The sequence below is a fragment of the Vigna angularis genome, chromosome 3 (assembly GCF_016808095.1).
Source record: "Vigna angularis cultivar LongXiaoDou No.4 chromosome 3, ASM1680809v1, whole genome shotgun sequence".
Lineage (NCBI taxonomy): Eukaryota > Viridiplantae > Streptophyta > Magnoliopsida > Fabales > Fabaceae > Vigna > Vigna angularis.
The window spans coordinates 41755975-41777058 of record NC_068972.1 but is presented as its reverse complement, the minus strand read 5'-3'; the positions used below and the strand labels follow the sequence as shown (position 1 = coordinate 41777058).

The 21084-nt window shown below is 29.1% G+C and overlaps 3 protein-coding genes across 3 annotated transcripts; 1 reads left to right on the top strand and 2 right to left on the bottom strand.

Annotated features, from left to right (window-relative positions):
• The first annotated feature begins 5968 nt into the window (after positions 1-5968).
• On the top strand, positions 5969-14367 carry LOC108326183 (uncharacterized). Its single transcript, XM_017559518.2, has 13 exons — positions 5969-6444; positions 7320-7458; positions 7624-7691; positions 7924-7983; positions 8074-8277; positions 8348-8476; positions 8903-9592; positions 10940-11132; positions 11233-11426; positions 11697-11801; positions 12800-12939; positions 13258-13536; positions 13649-14367. The coding sequence occupies exons 1-13, from the start codon at positions 6055-6057 to the stop codon at positions 13911-13913; spliced, it is 2856 nt and encodes a 951-aa protein (XP_017415007.1). The 5' UTR covers positions 5969-6054; the 3' UTR covers positions 13914-14367.
• A 701-nt stretch (positions 14368-15068) lies between these two features.
• Positions 15069-16565, bottom strand: LOC108325509 (uncharacterized). Its single transcript, XM_017558590.2, has 2 exons — positions 16288-16565; positions 15069-15684 (listed from the first exon to the last, which is right to left on the bottom strand). Exons 1-2 carry the CDS (start codon positions 16305-16307, stop codon positions 15321-15323), a joined length of 384 nt encoding a protein of 127 aa, XP_017414079.1. The 5' UTR covers positions 16308-16565; the 3' UTR covers positions 15069-15320.
• Positions 16566-18073: 1508 nt separating this feature from the next.
• LOC108325447 (uncharacterized) lies at positions 18074-19618 on the bottom strand. The gene is made up of 3 exons (XM_017558522.2): positions 19346-19618; positions 18894-18947; positions 18074-18673 (listed from the first exon to the last, which is right to left on the bottom strand). Exons 1-3 carry the CDS (start codon positions 19435-19437, stop codon positions 18310-18312), a joined length of 510 nt encoding a protein of 169 aa, XP_017414011.1. The 5' UTR covers positions 19438-19618; the 3' UTR covers positions 18074-18309.
• Between the last annotated feature and the right edge of the window lie 1466 nt (positions 19619-21084).

Below are 21084 nucleotides of genomic sequence, written 5' to 3'. Positions count from 1 at the left end.
GATTTTCAACCATCCATGACTAAACACGCTCTAAATTTATTTCTAATCTTCTAAATTCAATTTCTTTCTATTCAAAGTTACTTTCTTTTATCATACTCACTTCATAAGTGCAAAGCGTTTAACTTTTGTTAATAATCACAAATTTAAGCTTTAAATGGGTTTTAAAGAATTACAAGACTTCAATTCAAAACATTATTTCAAGAATTCAAGGTGAGTTCAAGTTCTCTAATGGTCATTTAGTGTTATTGCTAAACTTTCAAAATATATCAATATTAAAAAATTAAATATACGTTGAACAATTAGTACATTTAATTTTAATATTTAATTTCATTTTAATGTTTAATTTAATTTTAATATTAAATTTCATTTTAATATTTAATATTTCTATATATGTAACGTGTTTGATATCACTTGTGACTATACGGTGACTAAAAGATAAAATTGTTAAAAATAATTATTTTGATTTAAAAAATTTACTTAAAAGATAAAATTAGAAACAAATTATATACACCAAAAAATAATCCATTGGTAATTTATTGTAGGTAATTTTTAATTTCTTTTGAATTATTTTTTTATAAATAGTTATTTTAATTTTAAAAAATGGTTAAATTTAAAAAAAACGATCAAATGGAACGGTAAAATTTAAAAAATGTCAGCTAAACAATAAAATTGAAAAAAAAATAATTATTTATTCTATAAACAAAATATATACATAAAAAATTCATAACAGTATAGATAATATTAGTTATATTTTATTGTTTTTTATAATATTTATAATTTTTCACTGCATAATTAATATTTATAATGAATAACTTTGTATAGATTATTAAGTTAATAAAAATAACGTATGTTTACAGTGAATAATTTTGTATAGGTTATTAAATTAATAGAGTTAATTATATTTGTAAGGACTGTTCCAAAACCGTCTCAGTTAACTACGGTTAGAAATATGAAAATAATAAATAATGTGTGTACCAAATAGCATATATTGTTTGCATACTAAAATATCGGTTACACCTAACAGAAATATTTTTTCGTTGAGATTCGAAGGTTAGTTTAAAGATATATAGTTTTGGGAATATTACTTTATAAGTTTTTAAAGTTTAATAAAGGTTTTCATCTCTCTTGAATTTTAAGCGTGGATTAACAAACAAGATTCTAATAGTAGTAAGTTAAGATTTTTATATGATCATTTATATTAGAGTTTATAGAAGAGTGCGTATTCTTTGAGAAGTAGTTATATTAATATGATCAATTTTATGGATCTAAGTTTTTATTAGAATAATGCATAAATGGAAAATATATTAATAATATAATAAATAATAATTTAACATACTAAATTATTAAAATTTAGTTATCATATATAAATATGTAAGTTTAAGCTGTTACATAATGGAAATTTTTTTAAAAAGGTTCATATTTAATATGTTTATTGAGTCTAGTAAAAACAAATTTTAAGTTTAATTTTGATTCTTTTAATTTTAATATATTTTAAATTTTTTTTCTTTATTTTTTTAATGAATTATTTTCTCTAAATTATTTCTAAAAATTTAGAGAATATATGTTCTTTTATATATTGAAATACAGTAAAACACTTAAAAAAAGGAGTTTCAATAGTATTTTAAAAAATTTCACAAATCAATTTTCCCTGATTATTGTAAAGATTATATGATGTATAATAGTTTATACACAAAATAGCTTTTAGGAAAAAATTTAAAGCCGAAAAATAATAATATAAATATTTTTATACGGGATCGTTCCAACCTGAACTATGTTTAATTCTCCTTTAAGACCTCTTAAAGAGTTTCATTAATTTTTTACAAACATTATAACAAGTATGAATCGTTTCTGATATACAACAAATATTATCAATCACTCTTACTTCAACACTAGTCAACATGACTATACGAGTTTAACCACACTAGACAAATTGTCTATGATGTTTAACACCATTAAGATAAACAATACAAGAGTTTGAATTCACTTTTGAATTTAACACAACAAGTGTTTTTAAATTATTACCAGACAAAAGATTATTATTGTATAAATGATATATGAATAACACAATGAATTTCTGAAAACTTGTAATAGTTAAAAGACTTTAGACGATATAAACTTAAAGGAAAAAGTAGCATAGTAAGGATTCAAGGAGTTGTTATTCTATTATTCTCTTGAGTTAGTCCTCTTTATATAGTATTCTGCAATAGATCATGGTTAGACATATAGTTAACTTCCATGTAGACTTCATAGTCTTTTTAGGTAGGTAGTCAGACTTATGTTATAAAGTTGTTATGCTTTATTAGAGTTTTCTTCAAGAGTGGTTTGTACAGTTCTTCAAAGCTTAAAGTTTTGAGGAACATTCCAAAAACCTTTTCTTATTTTTTAACGTATTTATTTATCTTGTGAGGGAATTTGAGCAAGGTCTTGTGTTGTCAACATTTGTACAGACAAATAGCAAATCATACAAGCTAAAAATCATTTTTTCGTACATTTAATAAATGTTTTAAACGTTAGTGATATTTAAACCCCCTGTGTCGTTTAAAACATATTGGCACATGTTAGCTCGTCTAATAAAAACATCCTTTAGTTATGTTTAGCGAAACTTATGTTTAGACGCTTTATCTTTTTTAACATATGATATGACGATTAGACACATTATTAAGAGATCTATAACATTTAGTGTTTTTATGTATACATTGGATGCTTTTGTGATATCATATGTTATAATTTCATTTGATAATTTTGACGCATTTAACTAATATTCTCGTAGATGATTAATTTCTTTAGATGATTTTATCTTCAACACTGTTTGGATATAAATTCTTAAGTTTTAGTGTTGAGATAAGCATTTGTTAAACATTTTCACATGTAAGATGTTGTTTGTTAAATATTGTTTGTTAGATGATATATATATATATATATATATATATATATATATATATATATATATATCTTAAAATTGGAAAATGTTATTTTCATAAAACGTCATAAATGTTTATTTCATTCAACACATATTTTGTTTAGCATTATTCTTAACAAGTACAATCTTTAGACGTTTCACTCAATAAACAATATTTTCTTAAGTATTTGTAGGTTAAATTTCAAAACATGAATTACTATTAATAGTGTAATCTCTTTCAATAATATTCTCTTAACATATATTTCATTTATAGTCAAAACAATTTTAACACATACGAAGTTTGTTTGGGATAAAAAAAAATCTATTTAAAATTTATTTATTTTTGTTTTGTTCTTTAAGCTTTCATATCAAAATGTTTGGGTGCATGTGGATGTGATGAGAAAAAATAAATTAAGTTGAGTTTGAGTTTACTATGTCTAATGGTTAGGTTTAATTATTTAAACAAAACAAAATTCTTAAGTCAAAATTGAGGAAGTTTTAAAAATCTTGAATAGATAGACTAGTGAACTTGTAATATTGAAATTGTCTAATTCCATATAGACTTTATCAATATCAATATGTGAAATAAAATTGGTGTAACTTTAAAGAATAATGATACTTTGACAACATTTTTTTGACAACATTTTAACATTATCTACGTGTTATTTTGCGATTGGTCCAAAATTACTCCAGAATCAATAATAATAATCATAAACATCAACATGAACCAATCACAAAATGATACATAAATGATGATGTTAAAATGTTATCAAAAAATATTGTCAAAGTATCATTATCCAACTTCAAAGGTAGTGAATAAACAATAATGTTGTTTTACTTTCCCAATGTTGTGGGTTTAAAAGAAAGGATAGTGATTTGACAACAATTTTTTTAACAACATTTTAACATCATCTACGTGTCATTTTTTGATTGGTCCAAAATTATTCTACAATCAATAATAATAATCATAAACACCAACATGAACCAATCACATAATAACACGTAGATGATGTTAAAATATTGTCAAAAAAATATTGTCAAAGTATCATTATACTAAAAATAATAATAATACATGTATATTGGCAGTGAAGTAGCTTAATACGAACACGAACAGCCTCAAACCCCAACTTCATCGCAATTTAACCATATTTTTTGTGATTCTCTTTTTTTCCAAAAGTTTTTTTTACGTATCTCAAATTGACAGTTACTCAAAATACATTGTTTAAGTGACGTGCTACATTACCCAAGCAACAGCTAATCACATAAACCAAAATGTCTTGTTTATTTTAACCAAGAACACATTGTCTTAACGAAGGACAAAATATCGCTAAAGTGACAAAGGAATCAAATGTACCATTTAATTATAGATTTAATTATTCTGATAATTTTTATTTATGTTGGATTTTTTTTTCAAAGTATTTGGTGAGAGAAGTTTTAATATTATAAAATTAGAATAAATATGTTTTCAATTTTTTAACTTTAAATAAAATTTAAAATTAATTCTTTTGTGAAATTTTTGACTAATTTAATTTATAATTTTTGGAAGTTTGTAAATTTAATTAATTTAATTAAATTTTGTTAAATTTTTTTGATATTTTAAATATATTTTCAATTAATATTAAAGTAAAAATATATTAAATTATGTAAACAATTCAGTTGTCATTATGAAATATATAAAATTTAGTTAAAATAATTAAATTTATATATTTATAAAACTAGAAAACTAAATTAAAATAAAATTTTGAAAATAAATTATTTTTAATTTTTACTAAAAATTAAATGGCTAAAAACATATTTAACTTTACGAAAATTCTATAAGTATTTGATTAAACAAAATTTGAGTTTTGAATTTGTAGCAAAACCATATTAATGTTGTAAGTCTCTCGTGAGATGAGATTTAATATTATACATTTTATTTTCATGGTTTTGTTTTCTTTTAACTTATTTCATATGCATATTTTGAATTTTATAATAATCATGTTTTAATATGTGAACTCACCATTTTGCATGTTTAACAAAGAATATTAACTTACTAGTTATAATATATTTATTTTACATTTTAAAGTTTTAATTTCAAGTTGTTCTTGAAATATTGTCTATAATACATGATATTGTGAGACCTATATTTATAGATATTTTATGTTTGAGTATATGTATGCATATATTTTAGACCTTGATAGTTATTCTAGTTTAACATGAATATTTAAATATTTAGTAAAGAATACTAAATAATTTAAAGAAAAAAATGTCAGAATCCTCAGATAAAGATTTTATATTAGTTCCTGTTATTTGAATCTTACAAATACCACTACATTTTAATCCATGTAACAAGTATTCTTAGCATCTACTTTTAACAAAAATAATTCAATTATTTGTTTACTTACTTTTTCAGACATTTTTTTAAATAATAATACAATAAAGATTATTTCAAAATCTAACACTACCATCTTTACACCTAAACACTTCAGGAAAAAGAAAATAGGACCTTTGTATATGTATGTATAATGTATAAAATATAATATTTAAATAAATTATACAATATGAAATCAGTAATTTAAATTTCCAAGAAGATTAATCCAAGATTATATAATTATTATCTTCTGAAAGATATATATATTTTTTTCTTCTAAAACATCTTTTTGAAAAACTAATAATATTATTATTTATTGAATACTTTAATATATGTATTTGAATAAAAGTTTATAGATAATTATAGCTATTAATATTTACTTTTAAATTTGAGGAATTAAAATGTTTCTTTTCTAAATTTGAGAATTAAATATTTCAAAATTTACCGACTACAAATATAATTAAATTAAGTAATAGTGATGTTTTTGTTTTAAATATTTTAGACTAAATTTTTTAGTATTTCATTCATAATTCTTTAGAGTAAACAATCAATTTAGTTTATAAATTATATTTTCCTATCTTTTTAATCACTACAATTTTAAAAAAATCAAATAAAACTTTGAAACATTGAAGAATTAAAACAAATAGAACTAATTTTTGGAAAATAAATTAAACCTTAGAATATTTGAAGACCGTATCTATTTAAGTTTTTCTTAGTTTGAGACAGTAACATCAACAAAACGCACAAACACAGCAAACCAAAGAAAAACCCTAAACTAAACCCTGTGTTGTTGCTTGCAAAATCAATGGCGAAATCATCAAAACGCAGCAGCAGTGGCAACAACACTGACTCGAAGAAGAAGAAGAAGAAGAGCAAGAAATCAGGTCCCGAAGGCGTAGCCATGAAAGTGAAGGCCAAAAGCAGCAAGAGCACTGGCGGCGGGAGTGGCAGCAATCCCTTCGAGTCGATTTGGTCGCGGCGGAAATTCGAGGTGCTGGGTCAGAAGCGGAAGGGCGAGGCCCGCCGCATGGGACTGGCCCGAACCCTGGCAATCCAGAAGAGGAACAACACTCTCTTGAAGGAGTACCAGCAAAGTGCAAAATCATCGCTCTTCGTTGACAAGCGAATTGGAGAGAATGACCACGCACTGGACGAGTTTGGGAAAGCCATCTTGCGATCCCAACGTGAACGTCAGGTTCTGGATAATTTATTTTTATTTTGTAGAGACTCAGAAAATAAGTGGAGACCTGTGAAAAAATGATTAAGTTTAGTTTTGGTACAGCGTAGACTATGACATCCTGTTAATATTACTGGTTTTTAATGTAGTTATGGTACTATTCGAGAACCTTAGCTTTGGAGGAGTGCTGGCTACATATTTTGGTTAAAAGACATTCAAGCAAAATTTTTTAAACGAGTGAGAAACTCACTAAAGGCTATGATTTTCAATGGATTTTTGTTAATGAGAGAATACGTGTTTACGAGAGTGATCTTGAAGATTGGGTTGCGAGTATTTTTTTTTTTCTTTTGCACGCATAGATGGTAATGTAAATTTTGTTGGCGAGTCTCATCAACATGTGCTAGTTAAAATTCCTTCAAGTAAGACTTTTTTATATAAGGAGTTAGAGACACAAAAGTTTGTTATTTTGAAGAAGTTTTAACTAATGACGGAAATTGAGTTAAAGTGAATATGTTAGAGATTGTGCTGTAAGCATTTTTCTTTAGCATTCATGAGTGGATGACAGTGTAAAAAAGTTTTGAGAAGTTCTAGTAACGCACTGTATGTTAGAGTTTTTGTTAGCATCTGTCCGATGTTTTATACTTTTCAGTGTATTTAATTTAATATTAGTATTTTGTAAATTTATTTTAGAATAAATAGCACAAGCAATGGTGATGGATTACAATGTTTTCCAATCATAAACTGCCTATATGTTGCAAGTATGTTGGTGTTTATCATAATTATATTAGAATTCATGAATTTTGATTAGTTGGCAGTGAAAAAACTATATTTTTTTAGTTTAACTCATTGTTGCTGATGTGCCATTACTTATTTATTTCTTTGGGTGTTTATAGTTGAACATGAAGCTGAGTAAGAAAAGCAAGTATCACTTGTCAGATGGAGAGGAAGATGATTTTGAGGGAATTGATTCTCTTGGAAGAGATGATTTTGAGGAAGAGATGCATCCTGACGATGTTGATGCTGAGACTTACGGTATTTTAACTATGTGATAGTTAGGTGATTTTATGCAATGTTTTTTCATGACTGCTGAAATCAATGGCTTATTTGTGAACATTCTGCTTCAACTGTAACGAATGACTTGGTAAGCTGGTGAGTTATTTTTGTATGTTGGGTTTATATTGAGTGCTGGTTTTGCAGAGGAAAGAGATTTGGTTCAGCATAGGATGCAGATACCTGGAGAAAATGCAGTTGATGGGGAGGAAAATGTAAGGCCTGTTATGTTATTACTGTTGACATGCTTACTTTTTTTTTTGCTGTTATGATGGCATTGTGCCTACGTAATGTGTTATATCATGTATGGATTGCCTAATCTGCTAGTGATTTCTAATGTGGTGATTATCAGAAATTTTAATATCCTGTCCATCCTAAATTTTTGCAATTGTTGCTCAATATTTGAAATACTTTGAAGTTGGTTCTTAAATTTGACATTTTCTGCAGAGACACAAAAGCAAGAAGGAAGTGATGGAGGAAATCATCACAAAAAGCAAATTTTACAAGGTGGGAAATATTTCTCTTTCATTAGGGCTAAAATGGTTTCTTTGTCTTTTATATTTGTTGACATCTTTTCTTCACTCCGATATTTTCCAGGCTCAAAAAGCTAGAGATAAGGAAGAAAATGAACACCTGGTGGAAGAATTGGACAAGGACTTTACTTCCTTGGTTCACTCTGAGGCCTTGTTATCTTTGACTGAGCCAAACAAGATGAAAGCTTTGAAGGCTCTAGTGAACACAAATGAACAAAGTAGTAAGGACCACATACCTGCCAGTCGTACCATAGAAAATTCTGTGCAGGTACCATTTATCCATGAACTTCCTCTTATTATAAGAACATCCTACGTTCTAACTTTCTCTTTTATGGCAGGAAAAACCTGACGATTATGACAAACTTGTCAAACAAATGGGATTGGAAATGCGTGCTCGCCCTTCAGACAGGACAAAGACACCAGAAGAGATTGCTCAGGAAGAAAAAGAACGTCTAGAGCAATTGGAGGTATGTTTGAGCGACTTTTAACTCTAGTTTGTTTTTGAACATTTGATAAATTAACTTTACATATGATGGAGCATTTTCCCACATATTTGGGTAATAAAGCTCTGATCTTAGCTATATAGCTAAGCTACATTTTAAAGTGGTTTAGACTATTGTTATGGTTGAAGTGGAGGAATGGGACTGAACCCTGGGCTAGTAAACTAAATTCATGTATGAATCATGAGTGATATTTGTATTTAGTATAATATTTTGTTTTTGGGGGTGAGTGAACCTGGTGGCTCTGTAAGGTTGCTGCCTTTTTAATCCTGCGGTTGTGAATTCCAATCATGGACTATGTGCACAGGGCAAAGTTATATATATATATATATATATATATAATTTAATTTAATTTTAGAGTAAACTAATGAATGCTTTTGTTCATTAATTAAGGAAGAGCGGCAGAAGAGGATGGTTGCTGCTGAAGATTCAAGTGATGAAGACAATGATGATTCAGAAAAGGCATCTGAACAGAAACCAAGATCTCTCTCTGGGGATGATCTAGGTGATTCCTTCTCTGTCAGTGAACAGATTGTGACTAAGAAGGGGTGGGTTGATGAGATTCTTGAAAGAAAAGATGAAGATTCTGCTAGTGAAGATGGTGATGATGACGATTCTGATGATTTGGGAAGCTCTGAAGATGCTGATGAAGAATCAGATGAGGGGGAAGAACATGAGAAGGATCTTTCTTTAAAAGATTGGGAACAAAGTGATGATGGTGATATTGGTGCAGATTCAGAAGACGGAGACGAAGATGATAGTGATGAGGACAAAGAAACAGATTCAGAAGACCCTGACAGGGTAGAAAGATTAGATGATGCGGTTCATATAAAGGCAAAGAAAAATGATTCTGTTAAAAGTGTGAAAAGGGACAAGGATTTTTCAAATGGGAAGAAGATAGATGTTGCAGGAAAACAGTCAAAAGAGTCAGAAATTCCTTATATAATTGAAGCTCCCAAGACCTTTGAAGAATTATGTACACTGGTTGATAACTATTCAAACTCCAACATTATTTTGATTGTCAATCGGATTCGGAAAAGTAATCCAATCACACTTGCTGCAGAAAATCGAAAGAAAATGCAAGTATGAAACTCATACCTTTCTTACTTTTTGGTCTAGACTTTGATATTCTCTTCTCACTTCTTGTACATACGTGTACTGCATCTATAATTGTTTTATTGGAAAAGTGCAATCTCTTGGATGTTTTCAACTTGGCAATACTTTTCCTATAATATGAACTTCAAAGTTTCATTGACAATTAATGGAAAACCTGTATCAATAACTAAAATATTTCCCTCAACTGTGTAAATATATTGGTTTTTACAGCTTTCATACTCTATAATTTAATGAAACCTAGCTTAGGGAACAAAATATTGTTGCTGTAGTTACTGCCTATAGGATCACTAATGTCTATAGTTTAGTGATTGAAAACTTTTCCCGAATTGATTTGATTCAAATATGTCATTTTTTATTGAAGGAATGCTGCATCGTTGTTTTGGTCAAACTAATGGATTAATAATACAGGCCAGATGATGACTTGTGTTATATATAGACTTAGTTTGTATGCATGTGCTTGTGTGCCTATATTATGTTGTAACTTTTTAATTGTTTATTCATCTAAATTTAATTATTTTTCTTTTGAAAGCCATTCATGTAGATGTACACTCTTTTACTATCCTCTTTTGGTAAGATCCTGGAATTAAGCATTGAGTATTTGAAATGTAGATATGAAGGTCCAGTTTGTATTTCCATTCATGGGGATGAAATGGATAGGTATTATGAATAGCTCACTATGTATTTGAAATTTGTTAAGATTAGGAGCCTACGGTGACATCTTTAATACTTGAGATAATTTGAGAGAAGAATTGACCTAGAGATACAAGCCAACAGATGGCCGATCTGCTGGTTATCAGTCAGGAAATTAAGTTAAGGACATCTGAACAATTCCCTTTCTATAGGTTTGAAATCTTATTTAAAGACAAATCCTAACCATTCGGATTCATTTAATCGTAGTTTTCTTTATTAACTTGGATAAAATGTAAGTGGAAGGTTAAAATAAAATATCAACTAAGAATGTTACAATGCAGTGGACTGTATGTAAACTAAAAAGATTGTACAAAAATTATATAATGGCATAATCATTGAACTCTAACTCAGTCCTCCTTATCCTGTTTTATTTTGCTGTTACTTGCTTCTGCACCACAGATAGTTAATTTAGTTTGTTTCCATTGATGTATATATGGCAATGTAGTTTGCCTGAACGTTATTTTTTTTCTTTTTGTGGTAGACCAGATTGTACTAGCACTATTTTTGGATGAAACATTTGACACTTTTACATTCTGTTTCTAAATATTTTGTCAGGATATTGTGGTTTGTTATTGTTAAATCTCTAACTATTAGAGGTGCTCATGCTATATCTTCTCTTTTTAGATATTCTATGGAATATTGTTGCAATATTTTGCTGTTTTGGCAAATAAGAAACCACTGAATGTCGAGTTACTCAATCTGCTGGTGAAACCATTGATAGAGATGAGTACGGAAATCCCATACTTTGCAGCAATATGTGCTCGCCGCAGAATTGAAAGTACTAGAAAGCAATTCATTGAGAGTATCAAGAAATCAGGTCAAAATAAAACATAGTTGAACAGTTGCATTCTTTATGCTAACATGTTGAGAACTATTTGTTAGATGTTTTGGTAACACTAATTATTCTCTTGGCACAGAAAGTAGCTCTTGGCCTTCTTCAAAAACATTGTGCCTCCTGCGTTTGTGGTCCATGATATTTCCATGCTCTGACTTTAGGCATCCAGTTATGACCCCCGTGGTATTGTTGATGTGTGAATATCTGATGCGTTGCCCAATTGTATCTGGTCGGGATATTGCCATTGGCTCTTTCTTATGTTCTATGCTTCTCTCAGTAAGTACTTCTTGCAACATACTTCATTGAGTTTATTTTGTCTAACTTATATGCTTTCATCTGCTTTAATCTATTTGAATTCTATCGTTGAATGGTGGCTATATGTACAGTCAAAATGGAAAATTTCATTAGTGGTATATGATTCCACAAATGTGTTTAGTTTTTGAATGATTACTTACTAAGATATTTATTGTATTGCGGAACTTCAATTTTCACTTTTCTCCCTTGTTAAATTTTGTGCTTGCTTATGTACTAAATATAAAATGGCAGGTATTTAGACATTCTAGAAAATTCTGTCCGGAAGCAATAATGTTTCTTCGAACTTCACTGCTGGCAGCTACTGAAAGTAAACATATTTCAGAAGAAGATTCCCAGGTAATAATATTTCCATTGATCATCTGTAGTTTGAGTCATTATGTGACGGGTGTATGTATGTTATTGGCCTCCTCCATTCTTCTTTGAACAAGAAAACAGTTGTAGATATTTTAGCCCTTTGGTAGAAAACTGTCGTCCTCACAAATATTGTGAATATTCTACTCTTTTCATTTAGACTGTACCCACATTTCCTTGTAAAAAGTTTTGTTTTTTTTTGCTACTGCAAGTTTACTTGAGAAAACAAGAGCATTCGGACAGTTGCTTTACATTTTTTGGGCTTCTGTTCTGATGCCCTATACCATAGCATTTTCTTTTTCCAAGTTTACAATTCCAAGGATAAATTAAGTTACTCTTGATAATAAGTAATAAATATGGGAAAGAACCATTTTACTTTTTCTATACTTTTAACATAATAAGAGCAGATGATGATGGATGATAATTATGATATCCCAGCCATGGTTATCAAACTCTCGAGTTAACTCGTACGAGTTTACGGTCCCAGACATGGTTTCCGAGTTAACTCGGAATTAAACTCGTTTTTTGCATAAACTTGGTAGAATTGACTTGAAATTGGTAGGATCGTGTAAAATCGTGAGTTTGGAGCGATTTTGCGAGCTTGAAAGTTATATATTTAATGAAATGTATCAAAATTAATGACAATAGTCCAAATATTTATGTTTTACAATATTTATTTTCATGAACAATATAACTATAAATTTTGTTTATTTAAAGTTATATAATTTTGTAGACTTATTTGAATTAAGATATTATTTATATACTTTTTTTCATCTGAAGTAAACTCTTACGAGTTTATGAGTTGAGTTTACTCGACTCTCACGAGTTTATGTAAACTCTCGAATTTGATAACCTTGATCCCAGCACTTGGTAAATCCACAACCTAGTTATATCATCTTATGGAACTGATATCCCAGTACTTAGTAAATACTACAGCTTCATGTTTGGACACTGAAATGACCATATAATTTGTTTTATCCCAGTTATATCATCTTATGGAACTGAAAGCACTCAAGCCTCTCCTGTGCATACATGAGACAGTGAATGCGATTAGCACTCTGAATTTCTTCAAGATTATAGACATGCCAGAAGACTCCTCTCTCTTCAGTGAAGTTGATTTCAGGTAACAATAAGTTGTTAGAACCATTTTTATCCAAAAAGGAAAAAAAGGTTACGTCCTTGTTATTATGTTGGCAATCTTTGTTTTGAATGGGATCTCGAGGCTTTTTAAACCAAAAAATGTTAGTATGAATACTGTATAATATGTGCTTGATTTGCATTATCAAGAACTGGTCATTTAGATTGTGTTATAGCTATAGTCTTGATAATTAATACTGGCTGCTGCTAATATTGAAGATTGTTCAGAGTATTGCTTGTTCATTTCTTTTTGAAGGCTTATGGTTTTCATTTATCTTGGCTAATTATTATTCATTCATTACAGGGCCAGTGTGTTAGTTACAGTGGTTGAAACTTTACAGGGATATGTTGACATCTATAAAGGCCTAAGTTCATTTCCTGAAATATTCTTACCAATTTTGAGAATATTAAATGAGATAGAAGAACAGAAAAATATGCCAAATGCATTACAAGATAAAATAAAAAATGTGGCTGAGATTATTAAGTTGAAAGTGGATGAGCTTCACTCTTCGAGACGACCACTTCAAATGCGGAAACAAAAGCCAGTATCGATCAAACTACTGAATCCTAAGTTTGAGGAAAAGTAAGTCCCTCCTTTTCCTTTGCTTGAATTTGATGACATGTTTCCTTAGTCACGGTGAATCAGAAAAATAACATAAATTAAGCACTTGAATGTAATATTTTTTGTTCTGCAGCTATGTCAAGGGTAGAGATTATGATCCTGACCGGGAACGAGCAGAAATTAGAAAATTGAAGAAGCAGTTGAAGCGTGAAGCTAAGGGGGCTGCACGAGAATTGCGTAAAGACAACTACTTCCTGCTTGAGGTGAAGGAAAAAGAGAAGTCTTTACAGGAAAAAGATAGAGCAGAGAAGTATGGAAGAGCTAAAGCTTTCCTTCAAGAGCAAGAACATGCCTTCAAATCAGGACAGCTTGGTAAAGGGAGGAAAAGAAGGAGATAAAAGCTTGCATATTTTCCCACATTCACTGTGTTAAAGGGCTTTACCTTCGTATTAATCAGCTCAAGGAGTGGTTTTCTACTGCCTAGCTTCTAGAGTGGATAAATGATGAACAAGCTTGGAAGAATATTTATGGGGTGGTTAGAGAATAAGCTAGGCCTTACTTTGCCCACTCAATATTGAAAGTTGAAGCAAATAGTAATGATAAGAAAGGGTATAAAGAGCTGAGATCATTCATTTGACAATACTCTTGCCTTCCCAACTTCATCTCCTGGGAAGGTGTTACTCATGACTCATGTATTCAAGTTTTGGGATTAGGAGGTGCAACTTCATGTAAGTTCTCTGTAAACAATCACAGCCGCCACATGGGTTGAACTAAGTTAAAAATTTTGCAAATGAATTTTCAATCTAATTTGTACTCTATTTTCTTTCTACAATTATATGGATTCTTCTATCACTCATGATGTAAGGATTTTTGTTAGTAAGCCAATTTTTAGGACTTCCACAAGTGTGGAGTTTTGAGGCATATGTGGATCATGATGACAACAATACTTGAAAATTGATTTTTTCCTGTATTTAATTGAAAAATACGTTTGGTAGTGTGACATTTCTTGGTTTATTTCTAAACGTTATTTAAGGCAATGCTATAAATTAAGAAATATAGTTAGTATTTTTATTTATGATATTAAAATGCTAGTTATTATCCTCGTAAATTTTTATTTGCAGCATTTAATACTGTGGCGGTTTTTAACGTAGTTGTTGCCCTCCCTATCCTTATCTTCAAGTTAGCTGAATTACGAGAACAACTAGTTAAGAATAAAAGGTTCAAATGTGTAAAATAATCAATTTTTTAAAATTGCAGCAAAAATATGAAAAAAAAAATTAATAATTTCTAAAAATTACATTCAAACGTAAGAATTACTTCTGAAATATAAAACCAAACAGGCCATAAACCACATCTTATACACTTCTGCATTGTCAAGCAAATCAATGTCTGCAGATTGTTTTTAAATTGTACACCTCTATACATTTAGTTCCCAGGAATTGAACTTAAGATGTTCTGAAAAACATTAAAACAAAACAAAAAGTGTCCTCTTAATTCAAATAAAAAAAAATTCAAGAACAACATGCAAAATAATTTAACCATACAATCATTCATGAACAAACAAGAAATGTTTAACCAACAGAAACTTCAGTCTCATCAAGTAACAGCAAACATGGATACCACACTTCAAATATCAACACAAATTACAACACATTTTGTACAACATCAAATCACCCAAATCATGCCAAACATGCACCATCCAAACACAAACAAACCTCAATAACAACCAACTATATATGTTCATAATTTTTCACGTCAAAGAAGTAAAAAGTAGTAATTTGTCGCGGGTTTACTTCTTCAAAATTTCAAACCAAACACGCATGTTGATCACTACGCAGTTTACGAAAATAATCTCTAGGATTGCGCTCAAAGTCGTCCCTTAAAATGTAATAGTCTCTCCCTGGAGCCTTCATTGTCCTCCCACTTCTGCAACAACAACAGCAACATGGATAAAAACATCTGAAAATCACCACAATCATCTCCCAAAGAAACCAAACAACAACAATGACCATCAGAGCAACCACAACAGCACCAGCAACAAGCAACCACATTTCTCCATCAATTCCAGTTTCATCACAAGAGTTATCCTTAACATTAAATGTATATCCTGTGATTTTTTCAAGTATTGGATTAATCTTTGACCCTAAGCAACTTATCAGGGACACCAACCTGAAACATAGTAGCATTTGTCTTTGTTTGAGTAATCCCTATCAAATTGGATTAATAGAACCAATATAAAGATACCATCAAATTATAATAAATCTTATTCTTTAATGTATATATACTATGTACCGCTCTTTATATGTATATATGATCAATTTATATTTTTATATTAATTAGTAAAAGAATTACACTGTCTCGAATGAACGACATTGGGTATAATCTCACCAGTTGATGACATAATCCATCATAGTTTGAAGACTCCGGAGAAAGCTCTCAATAGTTTGAAAGAACCCCAAACGAATATCACTTTTATGAATCTTATTAGCCACGTTTAAAGTTGGGACGATTTCATTTCTGTCCTTAAAATGAAAAAAATATATATTTGAAAAAGTTGTTTTAGTCCCAACAGAGATAATCGCATCGGGTGCTTTTAAGGATTAAAAACGGATTTTTTTTTTCAAAAAAAAAAGTAACTAAAGTTCTTCTTCAACTTAAGAGAGAGAAAAAAAATCAAGATCTAAAACAAGATTAAACTAAAACTAAAATCTGCACAGTGTATGGAAATTATCTCATAAAAATATATATAATATAACAATGGCATAATCTTACCAATTGATGAAGCTATCCATGGTGGATCGAGACTCTAACAGTGTAGACGACCTCAGAAGAAAGTGTGAACCCTTGAAGACCTAAAATTGTTGGGAAAAGAGAAGGAACCAAGGATTGGTGGATATATAGTGACAGGAAGAGAAGCGAGTGAACTGTTTTCAATGGCTTCCTCGAAACCATGCACTTGCAAGAATGTTTGATTTAATGCTAAGCAAAACAGGTAAATGATCAAGTTTTAATTTAGTCATCCAAAGAATTTCTATATATGTAAAAAAAGTATAATAAATAAGGTTTTCTTATTAGGTTTTATGATAACAATGTAGTATTTCCAAAACCAATTTGACATGAAGTTGAGTTGTACGGAGAATTCAAAAGTCAGTCAACACAATAACTTAATTACTAAGCAGCTCATAATATGGCAATATTAAGTACTTAATAAGATGTTTCCAAAGTCACAGAATTTGACATAGGGACAAACCTAAAATTGGTAATGTTATGTTTTTCAGAGGTATCATATGTGTTTATTATTTTATTTTATTTTGCAACACTCTACAAATTAACTTGTTTTTTCATGTAAAAATGTCACTTTTATCTATTTGTTTATTTTACACAACATGCTTATTAGAAAGATATCATTTAATCAATTCAAGTAATTAAATTATTAAATCTTTAATGGATCATAATTAACTTCACGCAATATGATAGCTGATTTATTAAATTTTGTTGAATGATTTTTTATAATTATAATAATATATTTCATATTAATGACATTATTTTATTTAGGTTTAATAGAATTTTAGTTTTGATGTTTCTTTCACATTCATTGTGTTAAAATACACAAGGCTTTACATTCTTATTAATTATGAAATAACGGATTTTTACTACCTAACTTATTGATAGATCTTTCATAAGAAAATCACAATGGAGATACAACAATAATGAAAGATAAGTTATGAAAGCCCAGAGAAGAATTTATAGATCCATAGTAGTTTTAAAATAATAACAATATAATATTTTGAATATTAAAAGGTTCAAATTGTGAAACAAATTTCTAGTAACTTAAATACATAATTATAAAATTTACCTCTTAGTTCTACCTGTTTTTTCTCTAGAATATTAACTTACGTCTTCATTCTTTTGAAGATTAGAGACGGTGGAAAATTGATTTTTTTCAGTATATTTTTTATTGAAAAATACGTTTGGTAGTGTAACATTTATTGGTCTGTTTCTAAACGTTATTTAAGGCAATGCTATACATTAAGATATATAGTTAGTATTTTTATATATGATAGGAAAATGCTAATTATTATCCTCGTAAATTTTTATTTGCAGCATTTAATACTGTGGCAGTTTTTAACCTAGTTGTTGCCCTCCCTACCCTTATCTTCTAGTTAGCTGAATTACGAGAACAACTAGTTAAGAATAAAAGGTTCAAATGCGTAAAATAATCATTTTTTTTAAATTGCAGCAAAAATATGATTTTTTTTTTAATAATTTCTAAAAATTACATTCAAATGTAAGAATTACTTCTGAAATATAAAACCAAACAGGCCATAAACCACATCTTATAATAAACTTCTGCATTGTCAAGCAAATCAGTGTCTGCAGATTGTTTTCAAATTGTTCACCTCTTTATACATTTATTTCCCAGGAATTGAACTTAAGAAAATGTTCTGAAAAACATTAAAACAAAACAATATAAAATTTCCTCTTAATTCAAATAAAAAAAAATTCAAGAACATGCAAAATAATTTAACCATACAATCATTCATGAATAAACAAGAAATGTTTAACCAACAGAAACTTCATTCACATCAAGTAACAGCAAACATAGATACCACACTTCAAATATCAACAAAAATTACAAACATGCACCCACATTTTGTACAACATCAAATCACCCAAATCATGCCAAACATGCACCATCCAAACACAAACAAGCCTTAATAAGTTCATAATTTTTTACGTCAAAGAAGTAAAAAGTAGTAATTTTTCGTGTCGTGGGTTTACTTCTTCAAAATTTCAAACCAAACACGCATGTTGATCATTACGCAGATTACGAAAATAATCTCTAGGATTGCGTTCAAAGTTGTTCCTTGAAATGCGACAGTTCCTCCCTGGAGCCTTCATTGTCCTCCCTCTTCTGCAACAACAGCAGCAACGACGATAAAAACATCTGAAAATCACCATAATCATCTTCCAAAGAATCCAAACAACAACAATGGCCAGCAGAGCAACCCCAACAGCACCAGCAACACGCAACCACATTTCTCCATCAACTCCAACTTCATCACAAGAGTTGTCCTTAACATTAAATGTATATCCTGTGAATTTTTCAAGTATTGGATTAATCTTTGCCCCTAAACAACTTATCAGGGACACCAACCTGAAACATAGCAGCATTTCTCTTTGTTTCAGTCAACCATATCAAATTGGATCAATAGATTATCTCATTAATATAAAGATACCATCACATTATAATAAATCTTATTCTTTAATGTATATATACTATGTACCGATCTTTATATGTATATATGATATATTTTTATAATAATAAGTAAAATAATTACAGTGTCTCGAATCAACGACATTGGGTATAATCTCACCAGTTGATGACAGAATCCATCATGGTTTGAAGACTGTGAAGAAAGCTGGAACCCCTGAATAGGAAGAAAACAAGCTCTCAATAGTTTGAAAGAATCCCAAACGAATATCACTTTTATGAAGTTGATTAGCCATGTTTAAAGTTGGGACGATTTCATTTCTGTCCTTAAAATGAAAAAAAAAATGTTCTAATTTCTGGAATTTGAAAAGGTTCTGTTTTAGTCCCAACAAAGATAATCACACCATGTGCTTTTAAGGATTAAAAACGGATTTGTTTTAAAAAGTAACTAAAGTTCTTCTTCAACTTAAGAGAGAAAAAAAATGATCAAGATCTAAAACAAGATTAAACTAAAACAAAAATCTGCACAGTGCATGGAAATGATCTCATAAAAACAAGAAAACAATTTAAAAATCTGTATATTATCTGGATGCATCGAAAATGGCATAATCTTACCAGTTGGTGAAGCTATCCATGGTGGATTGAGATTCTAATAGTGTAGACGCCCTCAGAAGAAAGTGTGAACCCCTATTGATGAAACCATCCATGGTGAAGAAATGATGAACCTTTGAAGAAGAAGAAGAGGAATTTGGATTAATAGTGTTGAAGTAGACTAAGGGTCAATTCGTTTGTTGATTTGAAAATGTTGAGAAAAGAGAAGAAGTAAGCAAGGATTGGTAGAGATAAAGTGAAAGAAAGAAAAGCAGAGTGAACTGTTTTTAGTGGCTTCCTCCAAACTATGCACTTGCAAGACTGTTTGCTTTAATGCTAAGAATTTCTGTATATGTAAAAAAAATAATAAATAAGGTTTTTTTTATCGAGATATCATAAAATATTTTTATATTTATTTGACACTAAAGATAAAATGGTATTAAGAATATAAAATTTTGTAAAAGAATAAAAAAAATATAAATAATGAATGTAAAAGATTTAAGTAGATGAAAATATATATTTTTTTATTAGGTTTTGTGATGTTAATTTAGTATTTTCAAAACCAACTTGAGATGAAGTTGAGTTGTACGGAGAATTCAAAAGTCAGTCAACACAATAACTTAATTACTAAGCAGCACAAATTAAGTCATAATATGGCAGTATCAAGTACTTAATAAATAAGACAGGACAAACCAAGCTTTTACAAAAATTATGAAGATTATTCCAAAGCATAGAATTTGAACAAGGGACAAACCTGAAATTGGTAATGTTACACTTTTCAGAGGTATCACATGTGTTTTTTTTTTTCAAAACTCTACAAATTAGCCTGTTTTCTCGTGTAAAAATGTCACTTTTATCTATTTGTTTATTTTTAATATAAAATACACAACATGCTTATTAGAGAGATATCATTTAATCAATTCAAATAATAAAATTATTAAATCTTTAATGGATCATAACTTCACTCAATATGATAACTGATTTATTAAATTTTATTGAATGTTTTTTATAATTATAATAATATATTTCATATTAATGACATTATTTTATTTAGATTTAATTAATATTTTAGTTTTGATGTTTCTTTCATATTCATTGGATTAAAATACACAAGACTTTATATTTTTATTAATAATAAAACAACGGTTTTTTATTATTTAATTTATTAATAAATTTTTAATGAGATAATCATAATGGAAATACAACAGTAATGAAACATAAGTTATCAAAGTCTAGAGAAGAATTTATAGTTTTAAAATAATGATATTGTAATAAGGTTCTTATGAAGTAAATTTTTAATAATTAAATTTATTATTATAAAACATACATCTTAGTTTTTTCTATCTTTTTTTTAGGATATTGACCTATGTCTTATTTTTTTGAAGATTAGAAACCGTTGAATTGATTGTGGTGAAGAACTCAACACAATCATCCAAGATGGAGAGTGAATTGAGGAAGTTGTTTCAACAAGTGATAATCTCTATATAGGTTGATGAAACTTCTTCAAAAGTGATGAACTCCATGGAAGAGACGATGTAGCAAAAGTAATTTGATGAAAAGATGAAGATGATACTTTGAATGGTGTGGTCTAGTGTAGTTCCTCTAAGAAGGTTGAGCCAATCTTAAAGGAGAAAGCATGAAGAAGTCTAGTAGAAAACATATCCTAAGTGAGAACTAAAGAAGAGACGATTTGCAAATTTGGCAAAATATCTTTTAAAGTTCTAAAAATATACAAAGAGTGTCTCTCCTTTTATAGGTGTAAG